At 35.4% G+C, this 23,450-nt stretch overlaps 2 protein-coding genes across 2 annotated transcripts; both read right to left on the bottom strand.

Moving 5' to 3' along the window:
* Window positions 1-309: 309 nt before the first annotated feature.
* LOC109001368 (general transcription factor 3C polypeptide 3) lies at window positions 310-15,550 on the bottom strand. Its single transcript, XM_035688717.1, has 19 exons — window positions 15,284-15,550; window positions 14,476-14,767; window positions 14,254-14,356; window positions 12,850-12,957; window positions 12,148-12,329; window positions 10,776-10,971; window positions 8,954-9,211; window positions 7,544-7,690; window positions 6,526-6,604; window positions 5,918-6,028; window positions 5,655-5,821; window positions 5,133-5,251; window positions 4,655-4,781; window positions 4,468-4,539; window positions 4,254-4,380; window positions 3,935-4,049; window positions 1,409-1,599; window positions 1,173-1,285; window positions 310-733 (listed from the first exon to the last, which is right to left on the bottom strand). Exons 2-19 carry the CDS (start codon window positions 14,742-14,744, stop codon window positions 467-469), a joined length of 2,751 nt encoding a protein of 916 aa, XP_035544610.1. The 5' UTR covers window positions 14,745-14,767; window positions 15,284-15,550; the 3' UTR covers window positions 310-466.
* Window positions 15,551-18,089: 2,539 nt separating this feature from the next.
* On the bottom strand, window positions 18,090-21,861 carry LOC109001271 (protein BEARSKIN2-like). Its single transcript, XM_018978472.2, has 3 exons — window positions 21,431-21,861; window positions 19,501-19,781; window positions 18,090-19,048 (listed from the first exon to the last, which is right to left on the bottom strand). The coding sequence occupies exons 1-3, from the start codon at window positions 21,600-21,602 to the stop codon at window positions 18,344-18,346; spliced, it is 1,158 nt and encodes a 385-aa protein (XP_018834017.1). The 5' UTR covers window positions 21,603-21,861; the 3' UTR covers window positions 18,090-18,343.
* Between the last annotated feature and the right edge of the window lie 1,589 nt (window positions 21,862-23,450).

Genomic DNA, 23,450 nt, shown 5'->3' with positions numbered 1-23,450 from the left:
GTGATTTCATCATGTACATGACAATTCAGCTATGGGTTATATGACCCATAACAACTCGCACTAGCAAGATTAGCATTGAAAATTTCCCATCAGAAAAGTAAATTTCACCAAAGGAGAGTCGCGGAAAATAATTATCAAAAAAAGAAACGGGAACCTACCCAACTTTTAAACCAAAGCACCGGCTCAATGCAAGCTGCTTTAACTGTAAAAATTTTGACAAACCGTTTGCATGAAATATCAAATATCAAAACATAGAATCTCGACAATATTAATACACCAGCAATGAATAAAAAAAGTAAGACCCAAACAATGTAAAGACCTGGTCAAATATATAAAATATTCTTTAATTCCAACAATCAAAGTGTATCCATCATATGATAAGCTAATTCATTTATACAAGTAAATCTACAAATAAGATAAGTGCTGTTCATGCTAGCTAATAGTCAGTAAATGGGGAGATGTATACTCAAATGGTGCAATGATCTTTCAAGACTTGCCTAGCAAGATCAAATGCTCCGCTCTTTTTGTAGATCAGATGCAGGTTATAAGCTGCTTCTCTGCGGAGGTCGCAATATCCCGGCTTCCGATTTTCCACAATGTCTGGATCCTCACAGGGAAGCTTTGGTATGGGGTAATCTTTCTCATGAGTTGCAAGCACTTTCTCGTAATATAACGCAGCAAGAGTTACAAGGCCAACATGATGATACGCCCTGGCTATGTTATATAACGCTTCCTGCATAAAGGCTTTCTAAGTCAGCCAATTTCTCTTTCCAATAAGGTTATCAAGAACATGGCATCACATGACATGAAGCACTTTCTATTAAGAACACAAAATATGGTCTTTGGGCAAAAATAAGATCCTCTTATGCCCCTGAATGATCTCAATTTGACCTCAAAACACACTCATCAAACGAGTATCCATTCTGTCGAAAGATGCCTCATAGTAAAAACATCTAAACTCCACAGTGGCTTCAGGTTTTGTTTCCCTCTACCCATTTCAGGTGTATTAATGAAGATCTTGCGACTATTAAATCATTTTTACAACTCCATTACGTATTCAAACATCTTATTACCGGCATATATAAAGCATCTGATAACTATGAGGATGCCTATAACAACCTCAAAAGCATGCATACCATACTTAAAAGTAAAATAGGATTACTAAACTGAACCTGGCTGTTTTCACAAAGATGTAAGTTGTTGTAGAGGAAAGCCAAGCCTTGCGCAAGACACTGGTGCTTGTTTTGAAGTCTGAATCCTAGTGCTAAATTAATCAAGGAAGTTCCTGCAGTAAAAACAACATTATGTTATGTTTCAAGTTCAACTAGATTAAATGCATAAAAACAATGCATATATATGCAGCACTCAAATGAAGATATAGAAAATAATGGAAAATAAAGGGCCTCACCAACACAAAGATTAACTAATGGATTCTCTGGCAGCAGTTTATAAGCTTCAAGGTATTTACTTGAAGCATGCTGATGATTGCTGGCCATGGTAAACTGATGTCCATAGATGATAATGGGTGGTACACAATCTTGGAGTTTACCAAGCATACCGCGTAGAAATTTAAAATGCCTTGAATCCCGATTCTCCAGTCTACAACATAGAATACAGATCAAAGGATGATTTAGCCTTGTTTGGGTAATGAGATGAGATGAGAAATTCTCAAAACTTCTCACAATTTTCTTCCCAAAGATCACTCAAACACAAATCTTCAACTTTTTCATCTAATCATTACAACTTTTACAAACTTTAAAACAAAACACAAAAATCAATACAACTTTTTCAAGCTTCAAAACAAAAATTATATGAAAAAATTATATTCGAACAATTTTTTAACTTTATAATATTTTTATTCAACTTTTTCTCTTTCTTTTCCCAAAACCCAACAAAACATCTTTAACTCAAACCATTTCACTACTATTCACAGACTATTTCACTATTATTCACAAAATTATGATATACTCCAAATATCCAAACAAGATAATGTGGAAAATGCGGAATGCCCTCTTACTAAATACCAGGAGTTAGTAAGTAGACGGGCCACTATGAAGATATAACATTTGAATGTCAGCCATATGTTATATTCCCATACATTCTTATATGTCTATTCACTCGGTATAGCCAGTATACAACTTAGCAGTCCAACAGTCAGGTAGAAAGGGAACAAATGCACCTACTATGCATATTAATACTTTTAGTAAAGTATCGGAAAGCCTGTTGTACGAAAAATAACTTAGCAGTCCAACAGTCAGGTAGAAAGGGAACAAATGCACCTACTATGCATATTAATACTTTTAGTAAAGTATCGGAAAGCCTGTTGTACGAAAAATAATCAAACTTGGGAAGTAGACGAGGTAATGATATAGAGAATTTGAAGTCTGATATGTGACATTAACTGTAGAAAGGTTTGCAGGGACTATTAATAGAGAAAATTATGTTTTTGGCACAAAAATTATAACGTAAAGCCTCTTACCTTATTGGGTTTCTCCCCCAATATTCGGTATTTTACAAAGCTTGCACTTCAAATACTCCGGCCTAGTCCTATTGAAGTTAAAAAGCTTAGATTCTAACTCAGCCTTTTATACAATTTGGTTTGAATTCCCTATCTGGTCACCAGCTACAAAAAAGCATAAACCATGGGACCTTATTCTCAAACTATACCTTACACCAGTTATTGTCCAACTTACATATCTCCAATCACATTGGCACTACTTTATCAGACCTCCTTGCTCCTATTTTTTTTTTTTTATTATCAATAAACAAAATTTTATAGAGCATCATATAGGCAAAGACCCGAGTATACGGGACATATACAAGAGTGTAGCCTATGTGGGCTAGTTTAGCGATACAAGGAAGTCATGAAAAGACATGCCATTAAAGTCAATTACAATCGACCAATAGAGTAAAGTATTGAAAAATAAACTTCTAATCTCATCCATTGACCGCTCTCAATCTTCAAAACTTCTGGTATTCCTCTTCCTCCAAATACATCACCATAGACAAGTTGGGACAATCTTCCACACTTTTGCAATCTGAGGGTTGCCCCAGATGCCTTGCAAAGAAGCTAGAGTTTGATTACCCTTTTCGGCATCACCCAAGCTAATCCCAACCGAGCAAAGAAGTCATTCTACAAGGTTGTAGCAATCTCACAATGAAGTAATAGATGATCTACAGACTCTCCACTCTTTTTGCATATACAACACCAATTCATGACTATAATGTGGCGTTTCCGTAGGTTGCCTATTGTAAGGATCTTCCCTAATGAAGCAGTCCATATAAAATAATTTGCCTTCAAGGGTGCTTTCATCTTCCAAATACTCTTCCATGGGAATGGATTTATATTATGTGTGATCATGGCTTGATAGTTTTTTTTAAAAGTATGATCATGGCTTGATAGTAGGAGCGAACAGTGAACTTTCCTTTCTTACAAGAACACCAACAAATCGTGTCTTCGATTCCCCTCGTTATACGGATAGAGTACACTTAATCATAGAACTCCGAGAAAGTATCAACTTCCCAAGCTTGTGCATCTCTGAAAAATGTAACGTTCCATTGGGGAGCACCATGAGATAGAATCAATAGATCCGCAATTAAAGCTTCTTTCATTCTTGCTATACCTCCTTGAACCTAAAATATTTTTACCCTAATATGGAGATCTTTGCTCATTTATCTACATTTTCCATTGAATGCCTAATTAAGGAAATAGTTTCCCTAATTAATTGTCCAGGCATATATCCAAATTGATCATTTGACAGCACTGTCGTGCCATAATCTTTATTTGATCACTCTCTCCCAAAGTTCATGGTGTGACTCGTTAAAAGGCAGACAAGAATAACAAAACAAAATCAGGTGTCTAAATAGATTAAGCTGTTTCAGAACAAGTTAAAAAACATTATCAACATATTTTGCAAATGTAAAGGTCAAATACCTTGAAATTACTTTGTAATAGCAATTCCAGGCAGCAAGGCTGTAAGGATGCTGCTGAACAATGTATTTTACACAGTCAAATCCATGCTTAGGATCTGTGGTGTTGTATGCTATCTCTGTAGAATATTAAAGAAGTATCCCACTTTAGTAATGGCGAAAGATATTCACATCTTCCTTCTTCAAAGAACATCAAATCAAAGTCTTTCGAGGAAGGTATCCTTCTAACAGAATTTTAAATTGGCTTTCGCACAAATAGCAGAATCCTTAATCCATGGAGGGAGTTCAAAAGAAAGGCAACTTCTAAAGAGTTGATGACTTACGAGCTCCAAGAGATCGAAGCTCCTCTTTCATCTCTGCAGACAGCATGTTATGAGCCAATCTTAAAGTGAGGTTAATAATCTCCAATGCTTCCCAGTATCTTCGCAAGGAAGCCAATGATTTACACAACTATAATTGACAAAATGAAGGTCAGAGCATACAAAATTATTAAGAAAAAGAAAAGCAAAGCAAAGAAAGGGTTGAATAATAACTAACATCTATTATAAGGCGATGATGCTCTTCATCTTTCAGAAGATCAGGCAGGGGAGGTTCTCGGAGCACTTCTTGCTGAAAGAATCACAGATGGGATATATCCGGGTTGATCAGGCTAAAATCTTACAATTTATCACTTAGGCTGTTCATTCCTTAAGCAAGTCAAAACAAAGCAAAATACAATATATACCGGAGACTCATCATCCCCAGAATCATCACTTTGCCAATCAGCCCCTGAAGCCAGTGCCTCGGCTCTCTTTTTTTCCCTTAATGTTGCCTTCTTCTGAAGTAACCGCCTTGCTCTAGCAGCTTTTGACCTTATACAAAGCATTGTATAAGTTACAAGCATGAACAAAATAATCCATGAAAATTTCTTAAAAAACTCAAACTATAATAGAATAGAACAAAAAAAGAAAGCTAAATAAAATATATTTGTTTGAAGACAATAATAAGTGAGACTAGGATTTAGAATACTAAACTAGTGACGATCGAAACCATATGAGGGAAGAGATTTCGGAGTGGGCAGGCCACACTACTACTCAAGCACGTATTAATAAATCTAATTTTGATAAAGTAATAATTAATTCAGACGAAACAAAAGACTGTAGTGCTAGCACTACAGATACACAGATATATGTAGTCAAGACAAGGCAAAATTCACTACTCACAGATCCGACGAGGCAGCAACAGGTCTAAATCCACAAAATACATTCTCCGTTTCTTGATCGTCCAGTACTCTAACTCTTTCAAACAGAACTTTTCTTGAGAGTCTCTTTTTCACTTTAACCTAAATGAAGCATCAATTATGAAAAAAGAAATAAGCCAACTGACTATTTTGTGGGATCCCATTCACCACCTTCCTATATACAATATGGGTTAATACACTTATATTTGACTATTGTGCACTGCAACTAATTTAAGTTTCAGGTTGTGTTTGCTTCTTCCCTTTAAGGATGTATATTCAGTTACAAGCACGCATGCAAAATGGGATTTGTGCTTTAGGTACAATGTTTTTTTAATAGGTAAAATAAATTTTAGGTACATTGTTGCGCCATTTCTTGGCGCCTACGTCTTTTAAGAGATTCTATTTTCCAACAAGGTGGCAATTATTCGGGGTAACTCTTTATTTTGAGCCATTCTATATATCTTGGTGGGTGAGAGACAGTATTTGAATGGTGTCTCGTAATTACCTTAGGATGAAGAGTTTCAACATATAATGACTCACGAACTAAAGGGAAGACTGCATCCACAAAGTCCTCAAGCATCCCTTTAGCTCTATATATGTGAGCAAGCTTCAATTTCACCTTTTCATTCAGCCACCATGGTTTAGATTTTTCAGGAGGTAAGTTGATAGAGTCTGCAAATATAAGCCAAAAGGCATGAAAATAGTTCATTTAAGCAGTGCTGCACGACAACAAAATTATAAGGAATAGAACACTTCAATCTAAAGTACCTAAATTTTTTGGAGTAAGCAACGATATTGCTTCATCTTCTTTAGATTCTTCCAGGAGGAGGGACGCAAGAGTTAATCTGGCATTGACATTATCCTCAAGCATTTGTAGAGCTGAATTGGAAAAACTAGTCAGTTGTTTTTTTTTATAGAAGTTTTGTAGGAGAAAAAGTGAACAAGTTTCTTCTCTCGCCATTCTTGTGATAATAGAGTGGCCATACTTATAAAAAAAAAATAGCCACAGTTTTAGATGGTGCAAACATAAAACTTAATGCTCAATCTTGCATCAACATGATACAGTAGCTTGTGTTCTTAAATATTATCCTTTTTCTCAATATTCTTTTCTTCTACCATATCCAGATGTCCCATGGTAACTTAATGGCTCCTTTATTTTTTGGAAAAACTTCATAGAAACCCCCTTGTGACTTTTCCCATTTAGACATTAAGATCCTACTTTCCAATCATAAGTCCTACCTTTGTTTAATCTCTAGCAAAGGTCACTCTCCAATCATCATTTTGGAGACAAACCCACGCCCTTCATATGTTCCAATTTTAAAATTACACTTCCAGATATTGATTCACTCCCAAATATCAGTTGGAGTTAAGTTTACCTTTGTACAAGAAGAGAATTGCTTGCAATCTTTCTTTCAAGGATGAGTAACACTGAGCAATTTTCAGATATAAGAAACCCTGCATGAAACAAAGCAACATTATTGGGCAGCAAAAATAGATAGATGTTCAAAACAAAAATATACAAAATAAATTTACAAGGAAACTGATTAAAGCACCAAGACAACCAAGACCAGCTAAGAACATTCGTTAATGCACTCTCACCCAAGTTTGTAACAAAAATTTTCGTCTCATAAGTTTTTCCCCTAGTCTATAGGAACTTGATTTAACAAGAGGCTCAAACTGGAAGCAACCCATGTACACAGGATGTCCACCAAAGAGACAAACCCTTGAAAAGTCATAGCTTACAAGTCAACAACAAAACAGAACTTGATAACGTAGAATAAAAGTTTCATCAAGCAATCACAACTCAATACCCTCAAGGCACATCCTCTCACACAAGCCTCACATCACACAAAGGTTGCAGCAGGACTGCAGATCTCCAAAACAGTATTGGGCACCACCAACAAATTCTATGTCCAAACAATATATAACGGAGTGCAGAGTTCCTTAGTTACCATGAATGGAAAAGACAAAATTTCACATGATAGCCCAGAACTTTTACACATAAAGCATCACCTACAGGGACCCCTTATGCAAAATGTCAAGAATCATCCACTAACCAATTATCAAAAGCTAAAATGAATGAGTTTGAGGCAGCAAATTCATGTATGGAAAGTTCATACATCAGAGTTTTTGGATAAGGTAAATTTTATTCCAGGTGTAAAAGAGTGCAACCCATGTACACCAGAAGTATGCAATAAGAACAAACATCTTGTAACACAACAGAATTATTCACTGATAGTTCAATATCTTGTAACGACCTGACATATTTCAGTAGTACAGCACAGCTAAATTGAGAATCACACCAGCTCTTATTCATGCACATTATCAGCTGACAACATAAGATGCAGCAAGAAAGATGCATATAGTTCTCATATCAAGCATCATTTTTCTTACATTGTCACCTTCAGCACTTCCTTCCAACATCAGATAGTACTTCAATGCAGAGTTATAATGTTCAAGATTCATCAATGAGTCTGCAGCTTCAGTGATCAAGTCAGCATGATCATTTATGCTTTTGTGCAGCAAAACACTGAAGAGAGCCTATAAATAATGCAAAGATCCTCGGGAATAAGTATAATGATTAACCATTCAAAAGAGAGAACACATTAAAATAAGTATCAGCACATCACATGAATCACCACCACTTACAAAATAGATGAACTCGGTATAGGATATAGGTAAATAAAAAAAATAATTCAATCAACATTAAACAGCAAACCACCATAAGCAATCCAAGACTACTTTCTTTTTTTTCCTTTTTGCTAAGCAAAGATACCACGTTTTATTAAAAAAAACACCAGGGGCGCATCCCAAGTACACCATAGGTATGCAATGCAAAGCCGACACTTATTTTAAGGAAGGATAGGAACATTAAACGCCAAACCACCATAAGCAATCCAAGACTACTTTCTTTTTTTTTCCTTTTTGCTAAGCAAAGATACCACGTTTTATTAAAAAAAACACCAGGGGCACATCCCAAGTACACCATAGGTATGCAATGCAAAGCGGACACTTATTTTAAGGAAGGATAGGGTAGTAAGGACTAGTACAACCTACAAAAGATGCAAAACTAACTAAAGCAGAGTGGAAGTTTAACTTGGCTAAATCAGAATTGGTTTCTGTTGATGGTGTGGAAGAGATTGAGACATTGGCTAATCCTCAGATGCAGGATGGCATCTTTGCATATGAAGTATTTGGATCTTCCCCTGATGGCTTCCTGCAAGGCAAAGTCAATATGGGATGGCATTGTTGAGAATTTAGGGTTGTACATATGCACGCAAATGGAGGAAACCAAACCAAATGGCAAAAACCACTTCTAATTCGTCTGAGCATGAACCAGAGACCTTGATGGGAAACACCTGAAATCACAAACATCTGTCTAAATGATAGGCCAGTGAAATCTGACATCACATTGCTGCAGGACATTCCCCACATCAGGATAAAGGCAGGAGAGCTCCTCCAAATAAAGAATAGGCCGCTAAATGATCATTTCACGGGCAAATTGGAATTAACCTTTATGGTAAGAAATGAAATGTTATGGATATAAGGTGAATATATAAGCCCACGTGGCCCAAAGGGATCCAGTTCTACTGGGAATGCCATGAAGCTAACTGAACTCTATGAGATACCTCAGAATGAACATTAAATTAAACACAAAGAATAAATGATTTGGCCAATGATGGTACGCAAAGTATTCTCCGTCAATCCCTTTTAACATGTCCAGAGTTATGGCATCTTAAGATAATTGCGAGCTCCTGTGAATTATAATCAAAACGATTAGTATAAAGTACAAATGTAGCAAACCTCTGCCTTCTCCAAATTTTTAAGGTGAACATGACAGATTCCTTCTTTTACTGTCAAATTCAAAGGCGGCTCTTTTCCTGAATAGTAGATTAGGTTTGCATGCTCAATAAGATGGAGAGCTTTTTCATGGGAATTACATTCCATGAATATGGCAGCTAGCAGATCAATCACACTCAAATCAGCTTCACTTGGATGACTTTTAACATAATCCTCAAGAATGCGGACAGAATGTTCAAGCTGACCACATTTCTGGTACAACTGAACGAAAAGCAAGACAAAAAAATAATATTAATGGACAATTTTTTGCGAAAAATAAATCACTGAAATATCAGAATTAGACAAAACCCCCATATACTTGCAGTTAACTCTAAAACACGCGTTCTCAAAAGAGTCATTAGTGAAATGAAACAGCAGACAGACGTATTTAACATTGTCAAGTTAAAACCAGAGCAGTGGACAATAACCACATATATGCATAAACTGAATCAACTCCATTATAAAAAAGATGAAAATCAAAACAAATTTCACAAACAGAAAAATGTATATTAGAAAGTGCCCGCGGATAACCCAACACAAATATAAAGGATGAGGGTACCCAGAAGGAAAAAATAGAAAAAAAAAAGGAAATTACAAATTAAATCCAAAAGTTAAGAAGATTAATACAATCTTAAAATGAGTCCAAAGAAACTGAAGTATGAACTGAAGTCTATTTAAACAAGGCCTTCAAAAAACGCAATTTGATAGCTCTGATGGACTTCTCTTTACCTTCAAATGTAGAAGTATATAAAGTTTCCCTCATGCAACTATAATGTGGCAAAAATCATGTCCAACAGTACCAACATTAAAAGAAAGCAACCTTCTATTCACCAAGCTTCACAAAAGTGGCAGCTTTCTCAGCCAATACATAAACTGAAAGGAAATGATGGGAATAAAGGAGGAAGCAGGGGCTGTTATATATGCTCTCTGCCAATATGATACTCCAGATTGTGAAGCTATTTCATTAAGTCCCACGTTAGGTGGGTGGATTATGAAAGCAACCATCTGTTGAATCCCATATTAATTGGATACTATAGTATCACACATTGGTTGCATCTTAGGTGGAGACTAGAGTATCACACATTGGTTGCATCTTAGGTGGAACTGGGCTTTGTAATTACAAGTGAAACCACAAAGCTTCAATTATAACTACTACCAATCCTTTTAGAATATATTGCATCTGTGATTAGTGTTTCCCCAGGTTGTTACAGCCACTCAACCAACAACATAAACTATTTAGAAAATCCAAAAAAAATGTACTTTACAAAAAAGTAGATATAAATAAACATAGAAATTTTATTAAGAAAACTATTCCATCTAAAGAAAAGACCACATTGATATCAACTAAGCATATTCAAGGCTGCCCCCCAGTGGCTGCAGTTTGGAGGATGATTCCTTTGTGCATTATGTGGTGTATCTGGATGGAAAGGAATGATCGGTGCTTTGAAGATAGAGAGTGCACAATGGAGGAACTTCGGAACTTTTTTGTTCGAACCTTATTGCTTTGTTTTTCAGCCATTGTGCTTAATGGAACTAGTGTTCATGATTTTCTGGCTTTAATTTCTGGTTCCTAGAATGTATTTAGGTGTTCTTTTGTATACTTCATGTATACACGGGCTTCACCTACTTCATTCATACCAATAAAATTTTCATTTTACTTCAAAAAAAAATATCAACTAAGCAAAGCAAAAGAACACATAAAACAACATGACTACATTTGATGGTATCATGTGCAAATTCAAATCAAATTTGTGAGGGATTTTATTCACAAGGAAAAAGATAAAACCTTCGCCCCTTTCTTGAGTGCTTCAATGTTATCAAGATTAAGTTGATATATTTGTTCATATGACTCTGCAGCTTTTTGATAATCACCAAGCGCAACATGGATTGATGCACGATGAGATCTTAGAGTAATATCCTTAGGATCCGCCGTTATTGCTTTAGAAAGGCAATAATTAGCTTGACCAATGTTTCCTTGTTCACTGCATTTGAAAGTCCACAATTCTTTTCATGCATATACAAGTAGTGAGGTGAATAGTTACAAACATAAAAATAATTAAACATGTCAAAAACAATGCTATCAATTAGAAAATGTACATATAGAATCCTCGATTGTGTTAATTAACAGGGAAAAAGAAGTCCTTAATGGGGAACTCGCAGTGTGCTAGTTGCAATTTAGTGAAGAAGAAGAGAAGGTCGGGCATGAAAACACTAAGAAGTAGATACTTCTCGTCCCAATTGACTAGGTGAAATTTTTTATTTCCTAAAAAAAAGAGACAGACAGACAGAAAGTCAGTCAGAAGACTAGGTGAGGTACTGTAACTGCTACTTATCTCCTAGTTCAGCTCCTTGAAAAAAAAAATTGACAAGTGAAAAGATTGAAAATAAAATTAGCAACGATGATAATTTCTACTCAAACAAGTAAAAGTAATAGCAACGATGATACTTTTTTAAAATAAAATTAGCCTGATTAAATTGATCATCCATTTCAATGCATGTATCCAAGAAATAATCTTTTTTTGATAGGTATAAGAAAGAATCTTAAAACAAAATGAAGGAACAAAAGATGAAAAATGTATACAGTAATGTTCTTTTTTAGCAATTCTCTTTCTAAAGTATAAATCTAAATATGATTAACAAGTTAAAACATTGTATGTTGACACTACTAATAGACCAATATATATATATATATATATATATAGGTACTAATAGACCAATATATATTACCAAGATGAAACTTTGATCCAGAAAAATGTGCCAGAACCCAAGTTAATCAACTCGATCAAACTGGTTTGATTCTAAAACCTAAGGCTTTCCGAACACCATGATTAACACAATTAGTCAAACCTCCACATTAAAGATGCAAGTTATGTCATTTCAAGTTGTGAAAGCATTAATGAACATCTCGCAGCTGCTCCAGGTCTAAAATAGTCTCACCATGCTTGAACTGACAGCAAGTTTAAGATCAAATGACAAACAGGGAAATTAAATATCAAACAACCGAGCTTAAAAATATGAATCTCTGCATAAGTTTCGTATGCACCTCAGATACATCATTCATTATAATACAAATGGGGCTACAATTAGAAGAAATGGCTGTTAAATGCATAAGATCAAGGTACAAAAAATAAAGAACCCACAACCATGAGAAACCTTACATGGACCAGGTAAGAAGACGCTTCCATAGGGATGAATTTTTTGGTTTCAAATGCGCAGAAATCATGTAGAAATTTGAGGCTTTCTTATCATCACCAAGTGCATTATGGACAAGTCCAAGGGTGTGATACGGGTCAGGCAAATTTGGTGCTAGCCTAATAACTTCATGCAACACTGATTTGGCCTGCAATAACAAATTTGAGATGTGTTAGCGGACGAAAACTATTGAAGGATGAAGGTTGAAGTAATACCCCCTAGAACCTTCCCTAAATCAAATACAACTAAAACTGCCATGCCAAAGATCCCACGCCCTAAAATATAAATTTCTGCTTAGACTTGAGTAAACTCTGAAAGGTAACTGCTGAAGAACATTATAACCAAGGAGCAATGTTTTGCAACACAGATTTTTGAAAGATGACAAGCATTATGCAAGGAGGAAATGTGTTGTGTAGCAACAGCCAGATTTCTAATGCAGATATACTTTACAAATCGAAGACAATGGAAGAGTGCCTGGCAGACAAAATGAATAGTGAATAACAAAGAATCTCAAAGCTGGCATATTAACAAAAATATGACTCTCAGTAGACAGCCGCAACGATGCATTACTTTTCTGAAGAGAGATTCTTATCTTAGAAGCAAACTAGCAATTTCATCAAATACCCAAAAAATTAATGCTCAACAACAAAATTCATCAAGCATCTTACCTCTTCAAAACAACCATGTGCATAATGAAGAGTGGCATCTCCAAGCATTCTTGTAATTTCAGGGCTGAGTTTATTCTTTGACCCTTTCCGCCTACCTCTTTTCTTAGGCTGCATAAGGGACATAATAAAAAAAAGGTGGAGCATAACCTTTAATTCCTTTTCACTCTAGACTATCACAATTTGATATCCTTCCTAAGTACAATCAGTATTTGCAATTTATGTAAATTGGAAATCCAAAGCATTTGAAAAACAGTATCAGAGCAACCAGGAAGTCAGTCCTGCCATAGCATAAGAAGAAGCAGCTAATGCTAAGAGCTTTTTTATGCTCTCTCTGTTCTTTCCAGCAGAAGTCTAAATCTTAAGGCCATTATTCGAGAGTGAAGAGAGCAACCAATAATGATAGCAGACATCCACTACCTTCTTGTAACACCCCAATCCCACATTGGGAATATAGATACCACATATAGGGGGCAGGTTATAAAGGCATTCAATGGGTACTAAGTCCCACATTGGCTACCTGCTAGGTGAAACTGGGCTTCATAAGAGATTCTAAAGAAGCTTCAAATTGACTAGTCATTTTTGGATTTATGGTGCATATCTGGCAAACACTTTTCATGGGCCGTTACATACGGTATCAAAGCCACCTAGTAAGATAACAGTTTGAAACAAAAGCACTGCATAACATGGCCCTGATGAGGGCATCACAAATAGAGAGGGAGTTTATAACACCCCAGTCACACATTGAGAATATAAATAATCCACATAGAGTGGGTAGGTTATAAAAGGTAGCAATGGGTACTAGTCATATAGTGGCTACTTACTAGGTGAAATTGGGTTTTATTAGTGCTTCTAGGGAAACTTTAAACTGGTTAGTCTTTTGGGGTTATTGCACAGATGTGGCCAGTGCTTTCCCAAGGTCATTACACTTTTTGTTTCCTTCTTTAAGTTCTCGGGGTGGACTGTCACACGCACCAGGATGTGGGGATGCTTGGCTGAAGAATCAACATACGTGTCTTTATTTATAATTGCCTATCCCACCTTTATAGAAGTACATAACTACATGTTACTTTCCTAAGAGGCCTTGACACTGCAATTTTTCTAGGCTTTATTATATCTTTGAATATTCATAACTTTTAATGGCATCAGATAATTGTTTTTTCTAGAGTAAAGAGAAAAAAACGCGAGTAAGATAATAGTAAGAAGATTTAGTTATCAGGTCAAAAGGAAAACTTTAAATGATTCTAAAAATAAGTTATGATAAAAAAGACACCAATGTAAAAGCAGATTTCCAGCTTCCGGGACACCAGAAAATAATGCATGGAAATAACTTGTGTAAATTTTGTGCCTATTTTTCATTGTGATACTTGCAAAATTTAGAATAACAATTACTATCAGATTCCACACCTTCCTTGATTTCCTTCGAACGCCATAGTTCATGGCTTCCATTATTTCATCTATGATTGCCCCAGATATATCTTCTTGCCTGGCCTTCTTTGAATTTTCTTCACTGTTTGGAAGAGCTTGATATAATCAATCAAGAAAATACAAATTCCAACCTCACATAAAAGGAATAAGAAATAAAAACAAAGAAACTAAAACTTAATCCTTAAGAGATGGAAATCTTACCGCTGACTATTGGCAAGTGATTTTCGTTTTTTCTCAGCCAGAGCTTCATACTCAAGGCGCTCGAATTGCTCATATGGTTGGACACCAGAATCAGCATCATCTTCCACAAAGTCCAAGGGATTTATCCCATCTTTAAATCTGAAAGTATACTCCCCTTCATCATCATTGTCCTCTTCTTCTCCTCCTTCTTCTTCTTCCTCTTGTCCCTCTTCTTCTTCCTCTTCTTCTTCTTCCCCAACATCTAATTTCACGCTGTCTTCGACACCCATAGCAAGAGAGCCTTTCAAAGTACCTTCAAGTTCAAGAATTTCATCGAACAGTTGATAAAATGATTAACAAAATCCAAATAACAGAAGATATATACAAAACTTATCAATCTTGCGCCCACCACCTATGGATTGTATGTTATTTTACTTAGCATATAACTTTCTTTTGAAACTAAAATACCAAACCAAAAAAATCTTCGCTAGCCGTGAAACTAAAAATAAAATAAAAAAAACTTCGATGACCCAAACAGACAACAAACTCAGGTTCTCCATTCAACCAGTGCACATAAAATCCCCAAATAATAAATTCAATCGAATTTCATCAGAATTCAAGAAATCAAAATCAAAAACCAAATCAATTCTCACAAATCCACTTAATCGATCAGCCAAGGTATTGAACATCGCCTCTGAACCCGAATATGGAAGAGGGACAAGGAGAAGGGACACACTGGGAGGTGTGGCTGTGAACGGGGCGGAGACAACCAACATTAGCTATAGAGAGAGATAGAGAGAGAGAGAGAGAGAGAGAGAGAGGGACTTACCGGAGTGCGGTGGTGCTGGGCCAACCAAGTAGGCGGCTTGACAGAGAAGTCTCGGCGGGAAGGGGCAATTGCGGTTTGACAGTGGAGAGTGGCTTGATTGGATGGTGTTGTGCGGCGGTGCACGAAGAGGGTAAAAGAAGGAGATTGGAAGGCAGTGAAGGGTACCGGAGAGAGAGAGTGTGTTTCCCAGGGAAGAAAAGAAGAAGAGACTGAAGGACTCGCAGTGTCGCCCGTTACCGTTGCAGAGAAGAGAGTTGGTTTTCTTATTTCTCGACGAGAAATATGCTTGAATAATCTAAATAGAATTTATAATCAGAACCGCCAGAGTATTCTTATTGAATTAGTTAAAAGTTAAATTTAATAAAAATTTAATTATTAAATCAGTAAATTATTCACATTAAATTAGTTATATTTTAAATATTTAAAATATAACTACAGTAATATTTAAATTAATTTCTAAATTTAAAACATACTATTCATTCATCAAATTCTTTTTATATTATTTCTTTCTTTCTTATTTTAATATCAATTATTTATCTCTCCATTTTAAATGACAATGGAAAAAATATAATTAGAATACAATTACTAATTAATATATAATATTATGAATAGTAAAATATGATAAAATAAAATAAATTCATAATTAAAAAAATTTAAAATTTTTTAAAATTATTAATTACTCATTACTATATAATAAATAAATAGATAATCTAATTTGGAGATTTGATGTGAATAGTTAAAGTTAAATTCATCTTATATTATTTTATTGTCATATAATAAAAAAATAATTATTTCAATATAGAAACTTATGTAAATGTAATAACTAAATGTTAAATTCATCTTATATTCATCAAAAATATATTTTAACTTTAGCTAATGTAATAAGAGTCCGCGGTCGTGCGATCGGGCTACTTTTCCTCAAATAATTTTCCTCAAATAACAGCTTTCCACTTACATGATGCCACCTCATAAATTACACCAAACTTAACTTAGGCTCGTTCACGTGGAAAAAAAAGGATAAACAAAAGAGATAGAAATCCAGTCTGTGCTTCATAGGAATCGAGCTGTGCTTCTATTTTCACAGTCGAGCAGAGTTCCACCACCAGCAGTCCACCTCAACCAGTCGTCCACCACTAGTCTGACGCTGAGTATCCGTTGCCCATCTCAGAAATTGCCCACCATCTCAGTCGTTTTCTCACCTAGGCTAATTTCGCCCCACTAGTCTCTTGCCCACATGAATAATTGCCCAGATATTCTGGGGCGAAACTACCCAGTTTCCAAAAACAAAACCTGCACAAATCAGTTTTGATGAGATTGGGCTGTGGTTTCCTCTTGCGTATTTGTGTCTCCTGGAGAGAGGAATGCTTTGGGTTTTTGCGTGGTGTGGAGAGTAGATTTAAGCGATAATCCATGATGATGAAGGCCCTTAAAAAACTTTGATTATCAAAATAATATGGAGTCTAGTGGTGAAGATTTGCTAACTACAATAATTTCTTTGATGAAGCTCCTTTCCCTCACGGCTATCGATCTGGTTGTTGTCCACCCAAAAATCCATACAATCCCGAGAGCGACATTTAAGCTCCTCAGCAAGCTTTTTTTTGCTTTGTTCTTGCTGTGCCTAATCTTTACCGAACTTGGTGAAAGCACTTCACTTGAACAAAACCACAGAAATCGAGTCTAAATGGACCATTTTTTTCTATTCAAAGGAGGAGAGTGATGAGAAATAAATGAACATTCTTATTTATGCGACAATGTTTATGGCAAATGTTTCTGGGCAACCAAACACCAAATTAACGAAAGTAACATCAGAATTCCAGTATATATTACAAATGAGCAGGAAAAAATTCAAAATTAAATACCGTGATAAAATCCTTAAAGGGAAAAATCCCTTTCCCCTTGTTGTTTGAAAGGGAAATTCAAAAGCCCTTTGGTTCTTCTAATCAGGTAAGGTGCGGTCACACCATCGTAAAGATGAAATGTATACGTGGCAAAACACTATTAGCGGGCTGGTTTTAGTGGGTTATAAGCCCAACCGGTCATAAGGTTTTCCCATTTATAATTTATACGTATTTCAAAATAATAATAATAATAATTTATAAGCTAAATTGTTTTATAATTCTTCTTTTTCAACCTTAAAAAATGGATTCCTGAATTTGAAAAGGTTTTCCAGTCTAATTTTAAGAGTTAAAAAAAGTTTGATCAGTAATTTATATGTGTAATTAAGATTTTAATTTTAAGTTTTGACAATTAATTTCGTTAAATTTTGTTAGATTTAAGACTTAATTAGGGTTTATAATTAAAAATGCTCTATAACTTAAAAAAAAGAATTAAAAATGCTATACTCATCGTCCTTGTAACATGATCATCAACCGAATAGTATCAAATATCCGACAAATAAATGAAAGATATCAAATAATTTTTCAATTAATTGATGTTACATTAATGGATGATGAAAGATGATGATTGAAATGATTAATACCATACATCCATCTTATCACTGATCTTATCTTACAGTACTACTGATATAAAATTATTATTTATTAATGGTTATGACCAACATTACATCAACCTAATTAATTAATGATAGTTAGACAATAATATTTTTTTTCTTATAAATTAAAAAAGTTTATTAAACATAATGTAATAAGCGAAGTTCAAGTACGTATGAAGTATACAAAAGAAACACCCTGTTACATTTAATACTAGAAAAGCGAAGACAAGAATATTAATAATAATGTTGTACAATATGTTTTGAAATATTAATGAATCACAGCTCATTAGCTTCCATACAGTACTCTCCCTTTACATATGCATGTATACTATATATACCGCAAACAGTCAAATCGAGTGGAAGGCTTAAAAAATTTAAACAATGTGATAACGTTCGAATGAATGAGTGAAAGAACGAAGTCAAACCAATAAATCACTATCAGCTTAATTAGATTTTTTTTTGTTTTTAAACTGATCACATATATGGAAAATTAATATTTAGAACCAGACATGCATATTGATTAATGGTCTGCTTCAATGTTGTTTGATCGGTTTTGCACGTACGTACGGCTATTTGCCATAGCCCCAGAAGTCCATCTCTCCGCGCAATGAAAGCGGATTGATTTGGTTTACGGACGATGATGCGTTTACATCCTCGAATCTCACCCCTTTGGAGGAGTACTCTTCGTTTCCAAGATCATGATGATCAGAAGTGACAAGGTGGCGGCCGAGCATAGCCCATTCGTGCATGCCCTCAACCTCTGATCTCCCTGTTACCATCTGTTGAGCCACCGCCGGCTCAGAACATGTGTCCACCTCTAAGCTGCCCGGCTCACATGAATTAGCAACCTGGTACCGGAGGCTCTCACTACCACTCTCACAATCTCTAGGGTTTGACATGAGCTGCTTGACCATTATGGGTGACTCCGAATTATTAGGGAGCTGGATCGAGTAGTCAAAGCCGAGCTGGGGCTTGTGATCAACTGTCGGAAAAAGGCCGGGTTGGGATTGGAAAAGGGAGTATTGAGATATTGCTGGGATGTGGGAATATTGATGGAGTGCTAGTTCGGGCTCAAAGCTTGGTTGGTTGCCGTTGTTGTGGTGTTGATGTGCAAGGTACTGGTTTTCTGATCTGTGCATGAAGAAACGAGGTTGATTGTTGCTTAAAGCGGTGTTGAGCTGTTGACCCGAGTTCATACTCGACCCTCCTCCAGCACTCCCAACCTTGAATAGATTCTTCTTCTTGAACACCCTGCACACCACCCAGCCATCTTCCTAGAGTACAAATGCATGCAACAACAAAAAAAAAATCAAAACCAGAGAAATCGAACAAAGCGTACAAAAGTTTTGATTAATTTAATTGTAGATTTTGGCCGTTTCAATTTTCGCCCTCAGAAAGAAGGGCTTTCCTAATTAAGGCGAGTCTTTGACTTCTAAATCCCATCTTTGCAATAACTAACTTGATGCTAGCTTCATTTTGCCACATGACTTGATGCTTTAAAGCAGCGTGCATGATTGATGCAGCACTCGTGCGCATAAGTAGACTGCAACTATCATTTCTATATATATATATATATATATATAGCGATGCACAGATCCGGTAATTAAGCGCGCTCAATTATGCGAGACATGCATCTTTTATAGCTAGCCATCAATAAACCGGTCTTTTAAGGAAAATGATTTTCTTGGCAGAGCTCAAGAGAGAGAGAGAGAGAGAGATCACTTACAGCATTGGAATTTCCTTGTGGATCATCACCGTCTTCAAGCCGGTACTCGTGCATGATCCAGTCAGCCTTCTGACCGTGGGGAGCTCTCCCCCTGTAGAAAACAAGCGTTTTTCTCATACCAATCTTCTTATAGCTGTTCCTGATGCACTTGTCTCTCCCTGTTGCCTTCCAGAACCCAGCATTTGTTGCTCTATTTGTCCTTGATCCCGTTGGGTACTTCCTATCCTTGTGACTGAAGAAGTACCACTCGTTTTGAGGAGTTGATCCAATCTTACATCTCTCTAATAAACATAAGCAAAGCAGCACCATCAAAATAGTAATCAGCTAATTAATTAGGTTTAATCACGGGTAAATTAAGTACTGTATATATATATGTATATATATATATGCGACACATGCATGCATATGGGGAATAACATCATGAACGTACAAAGTATACGTGTGTCTATAAATATATATATATATATATATATATATCTAATAGATTTTATTTTATTTTTGGTGAAGATGAGAAATACAAAAGAAGTCGTGCATGAGAGCCCAAGAATGGCAACAAATACTGTATATAACAAAGTATATAATGGATGTTTAAAAGGAGCTAGCCATATATGCATGCATATAATTAATTGCAATTCTAAGAATTCATGTGCAGGTTATAATTTCCCATTAATTCTATATTTTTGTAAAATGGCTGGTAATTTTAAATAAATGTAGCTAATTATATATATATATATATATATATATATATATATATATATATGATGGGGATCTAGACGTCTAGCTAGACTCCTACATTTAATTAGCGTTTTGACTCAAAGTACTTCGCCATGTGAGAACGCTGGCCAAATCTTGAAGGAAGAGCAACTAATATAATATTACTTTATTTTTTGAGTGTACTCGTGAAGGAGGAGCAATATGCATTGTATTAATAAATGCAACTCATTCTTCATATATGCTTGTTTAAATTAAGAATAAATTTCCTAGCTTGATCAGTGTCGACGTTATATAAGTTTCATGACATTAATTGATCTATATATATATATATATATATTTCGTTTATCTTATAAGAGTTTGATCAATCAAAATATCGAATTTCGGACGTCGACCCTGGCCGGTAAAAATAAACGCTTAATAATTCCCATGTTTGTAAGTTTGTAACTCATCATGAAGCCTTACGTACAAACGGGTCCACAGTCCCTTAAACAGCTAAACCATGATCATTCGATCTCCAGAGGGGATCGGAATAGATGTATGCACCTACCAAGAAATTGATCTACGTTCACTACGTTATTCATATTATTGCTACTGTGGCATTTATTAAATTTAAGTACTACTCCTTAATTTATGTGATCTGATCTTTCATTAATACAGATTAATTTGCAGAGCTCTTACTGCTTCCAACTAATTATTAATTCCATATATAAGCGAGATGAAGACATGATTTGCCACGAACGACTGATCTCTTGCTAATTATCCAAACATTTAGTTCAGAAAGATAAATTGACCGGCCTATAAGAGAGAATTAATTTTCGATATTAATGATCATCATTTAGAATGCTATATATATATATATATATAGGCCTTTGATCATTATATATATAAATAGATCCTATAATTTACAGTACCTGCTGGTTAAGCTCAGCATTCAAGATTCTAGACATGATCGTGATCGTGAATATCCAAAACCGATTCAACTTATCTACTAAATTAAATTGGAGCACAACATGATGCATATATGCAGACTTAAAAGATTCTAGAACCGATCTTCTTTTTCGTTTCAGTTTCGGCAAATTCTCTAGAATGATTAAGATTCTAGCATGCATTAACACGAGTATACTAACCTCCATGATCAAAACAGCATATATACATAAATTAATAAGCTAGACGTACAGTAGATTAATTTATATATAAAGCATGGTTTAGTACTTACCTTGCAAGTCCCAAGGCTCCATCTTATTCAAGTCCACCTCTCTAATAACATCCATTTCAAACTTCTGAAACGCCACCTTCTTCTTCAAGTAGTAGTGAAGCAGCTCTTCGTCCGTCGGGTGGAATCGAAACCCTGGAGGCACACCGCCAGTACTCGAGGAAGCTGCTGCCATTACCAGGCCGAGCCAGGAATTAACCAGTACAAGAATGTTAGCCAGGAATTAACTAGCTCCTCCTCCTGAACCAAGCGTCTGATCTGCGATCTTCTCTCCAAAACTGTCTCTCTATATAGGTTGAGCAATAAATTTCTCCGTGTGGATGCCGTCATGGCCATGACTTATATAACATATATCACCAATAATATTATTATTGGTGTCAACGGGGGCATGGTTTATGCAAAAATGTTGACGGCCGGTGACTACGCCGGCATGAATGGATAAAGCTATCGTGAAAAGCAAGTTATCTAAGGAAATGAAGCCGCTAGGATATGGTATTTTTTTAGATATATATATATATATATAGTTTAACACTTCTTCTACGCGGGGCTTATACGGAGCGTTCCGTATACTCTCCTGCATGCCGCCATTATATAGTACGTGAGCTCCGTGTATACAAGATCGAAGAACTAGCACAGAGTGACAAACCTTAACAATTGCCCAGTAATTTCCATTTTTTCTTTGTTTAGACCTTGATGGTATATATCCGTGTGTATATGTGTATATAGGACAATGCTAGGGTGCATCCAAATATGCTCATTAGTGCAAATGAGTTTCTTTTTGTTTTTCTTTAAATATTTTTTTAAATATTCTTAACTATTAAAAAAATAATTAAAAAAATATAGAACTGGGCATATTTGGTGGAAATATTTAAGTCATATTATAATTTTCATATATATTATATATATGAAGATCCACGCGCAGTGCATAATACTGATCGTGAGTGACTATTAATTCTCAACGATCTATCTAATTATAAATTAAACTATTTAAAGCTATAAAAATGATCCCGAGAAAATAAGATCAGATAATATTTTAAGTATGAGATTCTGATTGTTCTCTAAGCAAGGATTGGAAAAAATAGCTTCTGAACTTTCTTGGGATTTTCACATGAATTGATTGGAGAGCCAATTAACATTTTATATCATGGGTAAGGTGTAAACAGAATTATTATGTTAACTCTAGTAGTTAATTAGAGTTCAATGTTCATGGCCCTCATGATATACACATACAGTTGGAAATTATGTAGTACTATTGGCTTGGGCATGCACATGTAGGGATGACCCACCTTGAGAAGATAATTCATACTAATTCACTTCATTGATTCAAGTGCACGATATTGACTAGCTATTACCTGGGTTCGATTCATGATCTCCATTGAGCTAGCCGATCTTTCTCAATTGGTCCACCCAATTCTCTAAATTTATTAGTCATTGAGTATTAACTAGAAATTTAACAAAATTACTTTTTGCATGTTAATGTAGGACACTACAAAAAAAACAATATGCACGACGAATTATTTGTGATTATAATGACTATTTATAATGAGAATAAACTCATTTTAATATAAAATTATCATTTTCATCGTTGAAGGTGATAAAATATTTTAGACCTAGATAAATAGAGTTTAGCCCATCAAAGAGTTTCCACTAGAAGATAATAATAGAAGAAGAGATAATAAGGGGACAAAGGCTGAGGAAGAACATGGTGATAGGAGGAAAACTATGAGAGAAATGACATAAAGAAGAGAGGATGTGACATAAAAGAGGGAGGGACTGAAAATAAAAGGAGAAATCAGACGATTTGAAGGGGACCTTTGGGAGTTTCTTCAACCTCACAACAAGGACTCCAATGACAGCATCTCTCCCAGAAGATAGATCTCTGATCTCCATTGTACAGTAAGGATGAGAGACTATAAAACAAGCATATTATAGCAAATTTCTCCTCCCCAAACGCTTTATGGACGTAGGCATTATGTCGAACCACATAAATATATATGTCTTTCTCTTATTTTTCTTGTATATA

The sequence above is a fragment of the Juglans regia genome, chromosome 1, assembly GCF_001411555.2.
Source record: "Juglans regia cultivar Chandler chromosome 1, Walnut 2.0, whole genome shotgun sequence".
Classification (NCBI taxonomy): Eukaryota; Viridiplantae; Streptophyta; class Magnoliopsida; order Fagales; family Juglandaceae; genus Juglans; species Juglans regia.
Note: the sequence above shows the minus strand (reverse complement) of the source record. Positions and strands in the feature narration are given on the sequence as shown.